The sequence below is a fragment of the Exophiala aquamarina genome (genome assembly GCF_000709125.1).
Source record: "Exophiala aquamarina CBS 119918 chromosome Unknown aczIA-supercont1.1, whole genome shotgun sequence".
Taxonomy (NCBI): domain Eukaryota; kingdom Fungi; phylum Ascomycota; class Eurotiomycetes; order Chaetothyriales; family Herpotrichiellaceae; genus Exophiala; species Exophiala aquamarina.
This window is the reverse complement of record NW_013550587.1, coordinates 752,767-764,787: the sequence shown is the minus strand read 5'-3', so window position 1 is coordinate 764,787 and position 12,021 is coordinate 752,767. Positions and strand designations below refer to the sequence as shown.

The following is a 12,021-nucleotide window of genomic DNA, read 5'->3' as shown; positions in this document are numbered from 1 at the left end:
TTAAGATAGCCCGCTGAACGTCGCTGAATCATGATCGTTTCAACCATAATGCGTGCAGCTCAATTCCGAAACAAACAACGTCATCCCTGGTCCACAAGCCCAAAAGCCGACATTGTACGCCTTCTTTTCCTGCGCAAACAGCATCATGCTGGACTCCTTGTACTTCTTCTCCGGCCTTCTCCCAATAGTTCGACTCGTCACCATAGAGTAGGAGCCATCATTCGCAGTGAAGTTGAGCCCTGTCGTGGCTTGCAAATAATTCTCAGGGTTGAAGTCTGGTGCACGTACTCTAGCTATACATTTATAGTAAGCGTTGGAATATTGCGGCGTCCACTCTCCAGTCATTCGCACGCAGGTGTTCACTGATTCGTCAGGGAGGTAAATAACGGTGTATGGTGTGCAATTCTCCAAGTTTGTATCGTCTGGCTGGATCACCGTTGTTGCTCCGATGGAAGAGGAAGAGTTATCGAAGGAGAGGTCAATAAGGGGTTGGAAGACATGGTAGTCAACCGCTGGAGGTTGTGCTATAGGAACACATTCTCCAGTTGCTGTAGGTGACGTTGGAGCTAACGATGACACTGTTGGGAATATGGTTGGAAGAACTGTAGTCGACAGTGTTGAAGAAGGTACATCCACAACTCCAACAGTGCTCATGGTGGAGGATGTGGTTCGCGTGGTAAAAGTCATGAAGCTGCTTTCGAAACGCGGTCGCTGGATCACGCCTGCATTAATGTTGTACAGTTGAGAGCTCGAATCCTCCCGTACAGCCTCAACGGCAGTAAGATATGAGCTCGGTAGCGAGCGGTTAGCGCCCAGTGGAACAGTGACTGTAATAGGAGTACATTCTTCTCGAGATGCAGAGACCGTCATTGTCTCAATCAGCGACTCTGTGACTGTGATCGTCAAGGTGGCCTGTTGCAGCACTCGCTTTGCGGCTTTGAAGACAGAGCAGCCCAGCGTCAGCTCTGCTTTGTAGACATCGCAATTTGAGCCAAATTGATGGTCGAAATCAGATGACAATGGCCTCGTTGCAAGGAACTGTGCACAAAACGAATCCGCAAGCACAGCGTCTGCCAACAGTCGGGAGTATAATAACTCAACATCACTGATGTAGAGTTAGTAGGGAGCGTTCCGATTTCTTGATTTTACGAACCACAACGTTTGTGCCTGACAAGTGCTCAATATGCAACATAAAGCAAGCCAGATGGTAATGCGTAGCATTGTAATAATTTCGCTTGAGAGCAGAGAAACCCATGCACTGGTTCAGTGGGAAAGCAAGTGCTGGCTTATAAGACCGATCTGAGGCAAGCATGTGCACGCCCAGCCTCCTATGGAAGATCCTTAATATGGTCTATGCACAATTCGGGGGTTGAGCCCCGGCTAGATGGAGGCGTGCAACTGTCAGGCTCTATCTAGATCCATCATCAGATCTGCCACCACCCTCTGCGACCATGGCATTGCAGGCCGTAGTGGCCTGTGTGACAGTTTGACTCGGACTCAGGAGTGGCACCAATTCATGAGGTCGGCGTCCATGCCTTTGTGTGACGCGAGTACGATGTGACATTCAAAAAACTAGGAAATTAAGGGAGATGTTGACGGCACGACTGACAGCTGCCGTTTGCCTCGCCCAGCCACCCACCCCAAGCACGTGATCAGGCTGACGCTCCTGTCATGGCTCCTGAACTGGACCTGTACCAACATAAAACCTTCAACTGTCTTGGATCCTGAACCAGGCCTTCACGCCCGAGATAGATCAAGCTTCACTTGCGTCATCGTTGCCAGAGCAGTATCAACCTCCTAACACTGCTTCCTCCGGCAGTAGCCCTTCCCTATCGTCGCTCCACAGGTGCGGTAACCCCGGCTTTCTCCACGTCAATGGAGTCCTGGCTAACCTCCGAACTCTCGCTTCTGTTGATCAGGGTCTCAGGTGCCTCGACTATACCTCGTCTCTTGTCCCGATGATGAAGGTATTGGCCTAGCATAAAGAAAGCCCAACACATAAATGTGAACACAATGTTGACGCTGCATCCCTTCTGCCAGCGTGGCGCTGCATAATGATGTTAGGGCGCAGTGACTCATTTGTGGCTGAAAACATCATACCTTCAATTACGGGGAACACCACGGTTGGATAGAAGGAGTACACCGCCCATCCAAAGGTCAACTGCATGCTGGTCAGTGTGAAGTGTAATTGAAAGGAAGGGTTGATTTACTGACCATTGCTCCAATTGTTGCTGCTCTCGCCTCAGCATCGTCCTTCATAACCACATTAACCCAAGGTAGGAGAATGGGTGTTATAGCAGCTGATACGCCCAGCAGATAGTAGCAAGCAACTAGAAACGTCAGCAATGCCTTGCGCCTAACGGGTTCAAGATTCCACTTACAATGAAGTCCCACGGGAATGTTCCATATCAGCAAGCATACAATTGCAGACATGTAGATGCTTTGTACAATCGAGAAAATCGACCATAATGGATATACCATGCATAGCGATGTCGCAACCACAGCTGTTACCACTGAAACACCTTGTGCTCCGGTAGGAATTGTATTTATCTGAGGCACAGTGTAGTTGCCGTATTTGCTGGCTTGATCTTTAAGCCAGAGTGCCTTCTGTCCATGAGGATATGATGATGAGAGGAAGCTTGCCAGTACGATCAGCACAGTTTGCGGACGAACGATAAGCCATGGTGGGATAACTTACAAAATGTATGCAAAGACAGCCACGTAAAAGTGCCATCTCTTGAAGATTCGCTTAACGGCTCCAAGATGGAGTTTCTTGCTAGGAGCAATACCGGCTCCAAGCAGACGTATGCGCGCCAGATCGTGCTTTTGCTCCGTCAACCACAAGGGTTTCTTACTAGATGGCAACCCAGGGAAGAGGAAGTACCCGGCAAACGCATTGGTAGGGATATAACTGAGACGCTTCATAAGCTCCTGGCTGGTAATAAGTGTTCCCTGGGAACGCCTTACCTCCGTCTATGACGAACAGCCATCTCCAGCCGGCCATGCCTCCCTCTCCATTGAGATTCTTGTATGCAGCAGCCTGTAGATAGCCTGTTTGCAGCAGTTAGTGTGATTGAAAGTCAATGTGAACAACAACTATCAATCCGCTTCACACATTCCGGGAGATTGGGGAGCAGTGAACGTACATCCAAACATCACAGCCACATTGTTCGAGATAAACCAAACCCCAGTTCGTTTAAAGACTTCTCCAAGCTTGTATCAAGAGCCGAGCACATATGTCGTGCCAGAAGCGACAGGTGTCTCTAGAAGGCCAAGCAAGAATCTTGTTCCATAGATATCATGCTCATTCCTCATTTGCGATTGGCAGAAGGTGACGATGGACCACAGAACTTCCATTGTCGGCAGATACCACCGCGCAATCTTCGGCCTAGAGAGCAGCAGAAGCGACGGAATTTGAAATACACGATAGCCGCAGTTATAGAAGGTCCCAAACAGGGAATATCTATCTTGCAAGGCCGATACGTAGTTTGAGAATGCGTGGAGATGGAGGCCCACTGGTTTCCATATAGGTGGAGTTCTTCCTTCATTCCTGAGACATACGCATTATTGATGTTCGAAGAGTTGAGCCATTTGAGAAAGACTTCTAGAATCAGTTTTCAGTTCTTTTTACAGGTTGAGGGCGCGATGTCCACACGAAAGAGCAAAACGACAACAAGGAGGCGTCTTGCTTTCGCAGTAGCTTTCGTTCTTCCTTTGGCAGATGAGAAGGATACCAGTCGACAGTGTATTTCAAACTGCGTAGCCACAATCGATTCTGAACTGGAAGTTCCTTGATCGGCCTGAATTGACGTGGTTGCTCTTGATCAACGACGTTCTCACTCTAGTCACCATCGAATTTCGTTACCATTAGGACAGCTGGTCAGTGATTTCCAGGAAGAGATTGAAGAATAGTTGTCCAATCACTCCTTGACCCAGCCTGCCAAAGGACAGAAGTCGAGGTAATGATATAAATATGGGAGCTATCCAGGACGAAAAACAGACCAGTGCTCACAAGTCATGCACAATTCATGGGCAAAACCCCGGTCTGGCTTGGGTTCTTCCCCATGGGGGTCCTTGGATCGGGCGTCGGGATAAAGCCTCTTTACAGGATAGTGAGAGTCGGATGATCCATGGGGGAGTTTGATAAAACCTTCGAGAATTGTAGAGGGATACTAGTTTCGACAGACAATAATCAAGCGGCTCGGCTTCAAGTGCGAGTACAAATCTAGACTTGTAGGCGAGTTGGGGGTACCCTTCTCAGCCCGTACTCCACCGAATCACGTCGAGGTTCGACATCATGATTATCCCTAGATGAATCGGAAAATCGGGACAATTCCAGATGCGACTAATGAGCACACTTGATATGCTGCGGACTTGGACAGAGACCCCGAGCAAGAACCTATTCAGAAGATCGTCGATCTGTTTGGATACCTAGATGAACAATGGAGTGCCAAAACTTCGAATTTACCGCTGATAGTCATCGACTGAATATCATGTGGTCTCTTCCTCATTACCTGACGCTTGACGTTGAAATCGCAACCAGCGAGACCATTCTGCTTAGGCAAGGAAGACAATGCAGCCCGAGACCGAGTCCTCCTCTCCTGTTTCTGAGGAGCCAGTCTCTGAACTCGACAGAGTCACCACGATGTCAAGCGTGAATCAACCGCCGAGTTCCAATAAGAGACTTTTACACTGTGCATCGTCAATTTGTGGCCTGGACATTAGCGATCTATATTCAGAGAACGTCCTAGCAAAGATATTGCAAATTGCTGAGCGAGGCTTGAAGCTCCCAGCACCTCTGGCGACCTACCCAGAGTCAGTACCACAGTAAGGACCTGAAGATGGACGATACAAGCACTGAGAAGCACGCTTCTGGACCTGTGGCGTCTTTTCTGGAAGTATCTACGCTTTAATTGAGCGAGCAGCCAAATCCCCAGCACAACTCAGCACTCCTGAGTGGTATCGCTCGAAAGTATACAGTGATCTCTTGACTTGCGGTCGGCACTGGTCTGTAGCACTGCAGAATATGGCTAGTCGGACTGATACCCACGATATGGGCTTTATAGTTCAGCCTGCATTGCAACGAGACTGGGAACTGACTGGCAATGTACAAAGCCTGCAAGCCGTCAAGAGAGCAGCCTACGCCCTTGCTTCACGCTACAATGCGGACATAGGGGCAATTCGGAGCTGGGATCAAGCGGTCAACCATCGATACAGCATCAGCGATATGAATGATAACTTCCTTGTCATCATCGATAGTATGTGCAATCTCAACCTACTGTATTATCTCGGCCATCTGGAACAGGATGCAATGCTCATAGATATCGCAACGACTCACCCCCAAACTGTGCGGAAAACCGTACTTCGAGAAGACCACTCGACTTATCATCTGGTAAACTTCGACCCGCGCAGTCCTGGCAAATTCAAAGCCAGAATGACGAACCAAGGCTACAATGACGATTCAACATGGACTCGAGGCCAAGCCTGGGCCATTATGGGCTTTGCGCAGACATATCTGTGGACGAAGGATGTCATATTTCTCCACACGGCAATCGCCTGTGCAGATATGTTTTTGGGACGACTAGCACATGCTGACAAGTTAAAGGGTCATCACAATCCTTTCGACCCCGTATGGGACTTTGACGCACCCCAGGAAGATCCAGCGGAGTCCCTCCGTGATTCATATGCAGGTGTTATCGCGGCCAACGGTATGTTGCTCATCCATCAGGCACTGCAGGCCATCTCCCGTGATTCCAAAGCACAACTTCCTGCGTCGTCCACAATCCCCAGCGACCACGACTTCTTAGGGGCTGCTTTGTTGATCATCCAAGACACGATTGATCTGTGTCTCGAACGAGATTTAGCCTCTTTATCGGCTCCAGCTGAGTTGGGTACAGATGATAAACTAAATCAGTGTATGGTGCTGAATGCGAGAGTGAACGGGAGTTCATTTGATGCCATATTGCGAAACGCGACCGCCTGCTACAACGAGCATGGTTTTATACGATATTGGGATTATGGTCTCGCCTATGCTGACTACTTCCTGCTGGAGTTCGGGAATAAGCTCTGTAGAATGGGTTTCTGTTAGCATTCATATTACCAGAATAGAATATTGGTATGCGTATGATGCTAGACCAGGTATCTCCCTCGGATGACTTTATCAAACGTGCGTGTAGACCATTAGTACGTGACAGAGTCACAATTCAAATACTGGTCGGAATTTTGTTTCGGTCGTCCTAGAACGTGTTTTGCATTTTGAGGTTATGGCTCTGTCCAGCTGCATGCATTGTTCATCCATTAATGTGTCTGACAATCGGAAAAGAGCATCCGGATTTTGCTGGTACACTCCTGTTCCCTCACTATCGGACAGCGCGTCATTTCTAGGAGAAATATAAATCAGGGGATGTACATGTTCTGCATTGGACAGTTCTTGTACACCCAATATTGGAGCTTGCTGTCCGTGGCTGCAGACTTGGCTATCCAACACATGTCTTATGGAAGAGATACTGCGTTTTGCTGTACAAAGCCAGTAGCTTGGATAGATTGAGGGGAGGTCATAGCCGTCGTGCTTGGTGGTGGTACTTCTGGGATATGTTTAGGCCTCTTTGATCGACGAGTTTGTGTCTCTTTCTGTGTGGATGTTGGTATTTCCTTGAGAAGTGGCAAAATTCCTGGTACTGGCCGACTGGCTTACCTGCTTCGCAATTGTCGCTGCAGGTATGTTCACTGGTGTTCGTGGTGAATGTCCCAGATTCCTGCAAGAGTGGTCTAGGAAATCAAATTGAAAATCTGAATTTTCCTGACACTTTGATGTAAAAGTTCCAGATACCTCGCGTACTGACCTGCTACATCAACATCAACTTGTCTGCGACAAGCTTGTCGGTATTCTTCGGAGTCAGATAGGCACATCCATCGAGCCGACATCGTCCAAAGGTTCGAGATCAACTAGTTGAACTCGGGTGCAACCTACTGCTTGGACGTTTGCGCAATCACTGTTTGAGCTCAGTTAACATGAGCATTGAAACGCTAGCCCAAACTCGCCTAACAGCGCTTTAGCAGCCACAAACACGCAGAAGGAAAACTGTGGGTTCACGAATGAAATGGGTGTATATTTGAGAAACTTGCCTGCAATGTGGGATGTCTCCACAGCAGCCAAATGGCAAGTCTCTGCGCTACACGCACTTGGTAACTGCATGAGGTTTGTCCATTCCACGGGAGGAAATGCAATCGGATAATGCAAAAGAATCATTGACGTGTTATGCGTAAGATGAGCAAGGGTAAGGTTTGGGTCCATGTCGACGAAAGACTTGTCTTTGGAGATATTTGAATCTTTCCAACGGCTAGGGAGAAAGACTTTCCAGCTCCAAGAAGTCAGTACAGGAGATCTTACTATTCCTGTTCCACTTACTGCACTGATCATAGATCCAGCTCTTTGAAACGTGTGAGCCAATCTACGACATCTTGTCGGTTCTGCTAGTCGATTCTTTGTAGTAAAAAGCATGTGATCACCTGGCTCATTGATTCGGTAGCATCGATACAGTATGCAAAGGCGCCTAATTTTGAAGCATCGACGGGCGCTGAACTGACTGTTGCTGGTGAAGTTATGACCAGGGGGGCATCCGATGGAGGCTCATCCTCATTATCGTACTGCGCTGGAACATGAGCAGTGAGGGACATGCTAAGTTTTGCGAAGGATCGATTCCAGAGCCCGGAAAAAGGGACATGGTACCGGAACTTCCCTCGTAAAATAGGGGCCATCGGCTGGCAACCGCCGGTGGACATCTTCTGATGTTAAGCTTGTATTCCATCCAGTGCAAGCCGAATTCTACCTTAAGAAGATCAGCATATGAGCACGACTCACAGAGAACCAGGATAATGTTTCTGACCTATCGAGGAGAAAAATGCACTAGAACAAACGTCTGCGAGATTAAAGCTCTGTCCAGTCGGGAGCACGTTCTTGCAGAGCTAGAGGTTTCATCAGGACCCGAGAACGAGGGGTTGCTGGCTCAACAGTCAATTGCAAGAAGTCCACGGCTCTTGTCAGAAGCGCTATCGAAGAAAATGCATTCATGGACTTCCCACTGTTGGGCTGACCAAATTGTTAAAATGCCAAAACATCTCCGGTTAGCCAGGATATGTCGTACTCACATCGTCGAAAAGAGAAAGATAAGAGCTTGAAGGCTTTCTAATGACACCTCCGACATAGCTTGTTTCATCACCAACATCTTGGAAACTTCAATCTGCCTGTACGCTTCATCATCGCTGAGAAATGTTTTCCTTCTACTGAGCCACCGTAATCCGGTAGCCACGATGGCATGCAGCACAAATGACGAATTTGGGGCTGATCGTGGGCTTTCTTACTTCATTCTGGCATCGAGCCTTGTGAAGATAAGGTATCCAATGGTGGAATGAGATGCAGAATTCGTCGACTAGTTCTATGAGGATATCTTGTGAAGGTAAACGTTGTCTCACATCCTCACTATGAGAACAGAGGAGAGATGACTCTAGGCACAGCTGGTCAGCCTTCCGCTTCAAACGGCCTCCAACACCTAGAGATAGGTCTTGTACTGCATGACCGGTCCTAGAGAGTTTGCATTGCCTATTCAATTGTGGAAACTTGTCCTTCTGAGGACTGGGAGGTATGTCGATATCAGTCTCGTCTGAAGGGGGGAAGCTGGATTCGTGCCCTTCCCGAATTGAAGCGTTAGCTGAGGTATATGACGCCCGAGGAACAATGCTTCCATCCAAATTAAATCTCACGAAAGGCACACCGTTGTAGTCCAGAAGAATCTGCTCGAGCACAGCTAAGATTGGTTAATCAACACGCTATTCTGGCTTGCTATGAATCCATGAGCATACCCACGCGGATATTGAGGCTTTCAACAGCTCCAGATTTAAGACCTGGCTTCTGTTTTGAATCGTAACAGCACTGGAGGTCTAAGAAGGTACTTAGCACATATCACATCGAGTGATACCTACCAAGAGGCGGGGGTCGTACCCAGGCGAAGGCAATGGTGGCAACTAGGAGACTCCCGAGAGCATCGAAATTTTCACCTACGACATGAAGAGCAAGCGGGCAGCTCATCTAGCTCATCATTCGGTCGATCAATTTTCCAAGATGAGGTGGTCATGTTGAGCCTGACACTTTGGTACAGGATTGAGGGAACATGTTAGCTTGAGCGAGACGGCTCGTTGAATCGGAGTTTATGTTCCCGCTGCATGTCACAGCGCGTGCAGAAGGATTTCTCGACCCAGAGACACGACTACGGCTGCAGTTATACCAGAACGCGAGTGAGTGTTGAGAGACTCACTGCAGAGCAAGGAAAGAGGCAGGTGCAACGACAGCTCATCGGGCCACCGAGATTTCGGGGGAAGTGGCTCCGCCCGGAGAAACTCGTTCCTTCAGGAAAGGGTGTCCCCCGTCCTCGTTGCAGAACGCCAGCTGCGTTCCTCCCCCCATTGCCCTCCCACCAAAGCAATGCCATAGAATATGATCACAGGTCTGAACCCATCTGATGAATATTTATGCTTCGTTGTGTGACTTCATGTATATAACCTTGTTCTTGAATGACACGTTTTTGATATCAGTCAGGTAAGTCCGTTCAAGACCCTGTCGGGGCGTGTAGGACGTGACGCATCATCGTCCTCAAATGCCACCGCTTACTGGCTTCTCGGATAACCCTCTCATTACGAGAGATGATACTCGGGCTGCCACGCTCGAACTATTGAGAGCATGCTGTCGTTATCAAAGCCCGGGCCGCGCGCGAATTCGACTACCTTCAGCAACTAGAACCCACTTCGACGAGACCGCCGCGCAGTTAGAGGGTTACGCACGACCACTTTGGGCTATTGGTGCCTTATTGAGTGGCACAGACGGCACGAATGACGATGTCATATCCGTGTCTGAAGATTTCGCTCGTGGGCTAGCTAATGGGACCGACCCTGCCCACGAAGAATACTGGGGCCCTATTGTCGTGAGGGATCAACGAATGGTTGAAATGGAGATCATTTCCTATGCCTTGCTCGCATCACCGGAATTATTTTTTAACAGTCAGACTCCAAAGGCAAGGTCAGACATCACTTCATGGCCTTGAGTCGATCATAGGCAAGGACAGGCCCCCGACCAATTGGCTCTGGTTTCGTGTGATGATTATTTTGGCACTGCTTAGAGTGTGTGGACTCCCTCAAGCCAAGCTTCTGCCCTTAATGGATAAAGACCTGGATGCTCTGGTTTCGTTCTATCTTGGTGCGGGTTGGTCCAGTGACGGTAAATGGAGCGATGCTGGAAAACAAGCAGATTACTACTCAGGCTCATTCGCGATACAATTCTCTCAGCTCCTCTACGTCAAATTGGCAGCAGAGATTGATCCAAAGCGATGTGAGGCCTATCGTGAACGTGATTGCACATTTGCAAGTCAATTTTCCGGAAATTTCAATCAAGAGGGTGAGTCATTGCCTACTACTCATGATAGCCAGCGACACTCACAGGCCAATGTAGGTGCAGCGATACCCTTTGGAAGGAGTCTTACATACCGATGGGCAATGGGGGATTTCTGGTTTGCGGCTGCATATGTAGATGTCAACTTTCCTGTCCCACTGGATGAACCGGGAATCGTAAAAGGCCTTCTATTCCGGCACCCGAGATGGTGGGCGTCAAAGCCTGATATTTTCAATGTGGACGGTACCCTTAATATCGGCTTCCTCTACCCCAATATGTACATGTGTGAAGACTACAACTCGTCTCAGTCTTTGTACTGATGCATGAAAAGCCTGTTGGTCGTTGCCCTTCCTCCAGAGCACACATTCTGGACCTCACAAGAGCTGTCGCTGCCATCTAGCACAGCTTCGATCTCAACAAAAGTTGAGCCTCCCATGCACATCATCTGCGATAGTGGCTCCCATCATTTCTTACTCTCCTCTGGGCACTTCTGTCCCTGGCCTTTGAAAGCTACTGAAGCGAAGTACGGAAGGCTTGCGTCTTCATCGCATTTCGGCTTTAGTGTGCCTACAGGAGCTCTCATACAGCAGATGGCACCTGATAGCACTCTAGCCCTGAGTTTGAATCAAGGAGAATCCTGGTATAGGAAGGAGGTGGAGACCTTTGCAGCCGCACTTTAGTACAGCCACGTTTGTGAGCGAGGACAAGACTCAGGAAATTCCAGTTTTGGTCAGCTCGTGGAGGCCAAGTCGTCACGCAGACTTCACGGTAAAGACAGCTCTGATAGCACCTAGCAGTCGATGGCCAGATTGGCATATCAGAGTTCACAAGTTTCACACCACCTCAGGCCAGCTCTTGCCGCCGCTAACTACTGTTGTCGAGGGAGGATTTGCCATCGCAGGGAGAAAGGCATCTGATGGCTTGCCAATTCCACCAACGCCACTCGGAGATTTCACCAAAATGGAAGACAGTCGGCTGCCATTTGAAGCTGTGTCTACAGTCGCGCATGGCTCTCTGATCTGTTCCAGTGCTGGCGCAAGTGGCATTCAGGATCTTCGACCGTCTGGTGATATGAGTCTACGAGAGGGCACGCTCTTAGCCTCGCTTCCCACGCCCTCGATTCTCAAACCAGACGCAAACACTAACTTGATATGGCCCCGGACCGCGATCCCTACGCTGACAAGCCTGGGACCCGAAGAAGGCAATAGGGGCCTGCGAGGTGCTCTCTTGATTACTGGCGTATTCGCAATGGCAAAGCAATGAGTAGACTAGTCGAACTATGGCGAGACTCACCCAAAATTCATCTTGGAAAACAAGTAGGGCAATCAGGTGAATCGTATATCACCTTCAACCGGTGGTAATGTCAAAACAGGTGAACAGCTTTTCAGCATCCTGACAGTCACACCGACTTCATGGCTGGGGCATTCAAGCGCAGATTTGGTTCTCGCTCACACGCACTTGCAGCCTGAACTTCTAAAAACAGAGACATCGAAAACCATTGTCACTTCATACTCAAGTCCAAGGACAAGCTCTGTCTTCCACCGTGCTAGAATGCTAATTGATTGAGGTTCTTGCCGCCAAAA

At 48.8% G+C, this 12,021-nt stretch overlaps 5 protein-coding genes across 5 annotated transcripts; 2 read left to right on the top strand and 3 right to left on the bottom strand.

Moving 5' to 3' along the window:
• Nucleotides 1-39: 39 nt before the first annotated feature.
• Nucleotides 40-1,221, bottom strand: A1O9_00278 (uncharacterized protein; the record flags this gene model as incomplete). The annotated part of the gene is made up of 2 exons (XM_013409442.1): nucleotides 40-1,105; nucleotides 1,154-1,221. 2 exons carry the CDS (start codon nucleotides 1,219-1,221, stop codon nucleotides 40-42), a joined length of 1,134 nt encoding a protein of 377 aa, XP_013264896.1.
• A 996-nt stretch (nucleotides 1,222-2,217) lies between these two features.
• Nucleotides 2,218-3,608, bottom strand: A1O9_00277 (uncharacterized protein; the record flags this gene model as incomplete). The annotated part of the gene is made up of 6 exons (XM_013409441.1): nucleotides 3,517-3,608; nucleotides 3,147-3,463; nucleotides 2,968-3,051; nucleotides 2,699-2,911; nucleotides 2,382-2,638; nucleotides 2,218-2,330 (listed from the first exon to the last, which is right to left on the bottom strand). Coding segments are annotated over exons 2-6 (669 nt in total), but the record flags the coding sequence as incomplete, so codon positions are not given.
• Nucleotides 3,609-5,026: 1,418 nt separating this feature from the next.
• A1O9_00276 (uncharacterized protein) lies at nucleotides 5,027-6,088 on the top strand (the record flags this gene model as incomplete). Its single annotated transcript, XM_013409440.1, has 1 exon — nucleotides 5,027-6,088. The coding sequence occupies one exon, from the start codon at nucleotides 5,027-5,029 to the stop codon at nucleotides 6,086-6,088; it is 1,062 nt and encodes a 353-aa protein (XP_013264894.1).
• A 954-nt stretch (nucleotides 6,089-7,042) lies between these two features.
• On the bottom strand, nucleotides 7,043-7,569 carry A1O9_00275 (uncharacterized protein; the record flags this gene model as incomplete). Its single annotated transcript, XM_013409439.1, has 2 exons — nucleotides 7,409-7,569; nucleotides 7,043-7,361 (listed from the first exon to the last, which is right to left on the bottom strand). A coding segment is annotated over exon 2 (252 nt), but the record flags the coding sequence as incomplete, so codon positions are not given.
• A 2,081-nt stretch (nucleotides 7,570-9,650) lies between these two features.
• A1O9_00274 (uncharacterized protein) lies at nucleotides 9,651-11,701 on the top strand (the record flags this gene model as incomplete). The annotated part of the gene is made up of 5 exons (XM_013409438.1): nucleotides 9,651-10,050; nucleotides 10,106-10,444; nucleotides 10,499-10,715; nucleotides 10,770-11,117; nucleotides 11,236-11,701. The coding sequence occupies 5 exons, from the start codon at nucleotides 9,651-9,653 to the stop codon at nucleotides 11,699-11,701; spliced, it is 1,770 nt and encodes a 589-aa protein (XP_013264892.1).
• Between the last annotated feature and the right edge of the window lie 320 nt (nucleotides 11,702-12,021).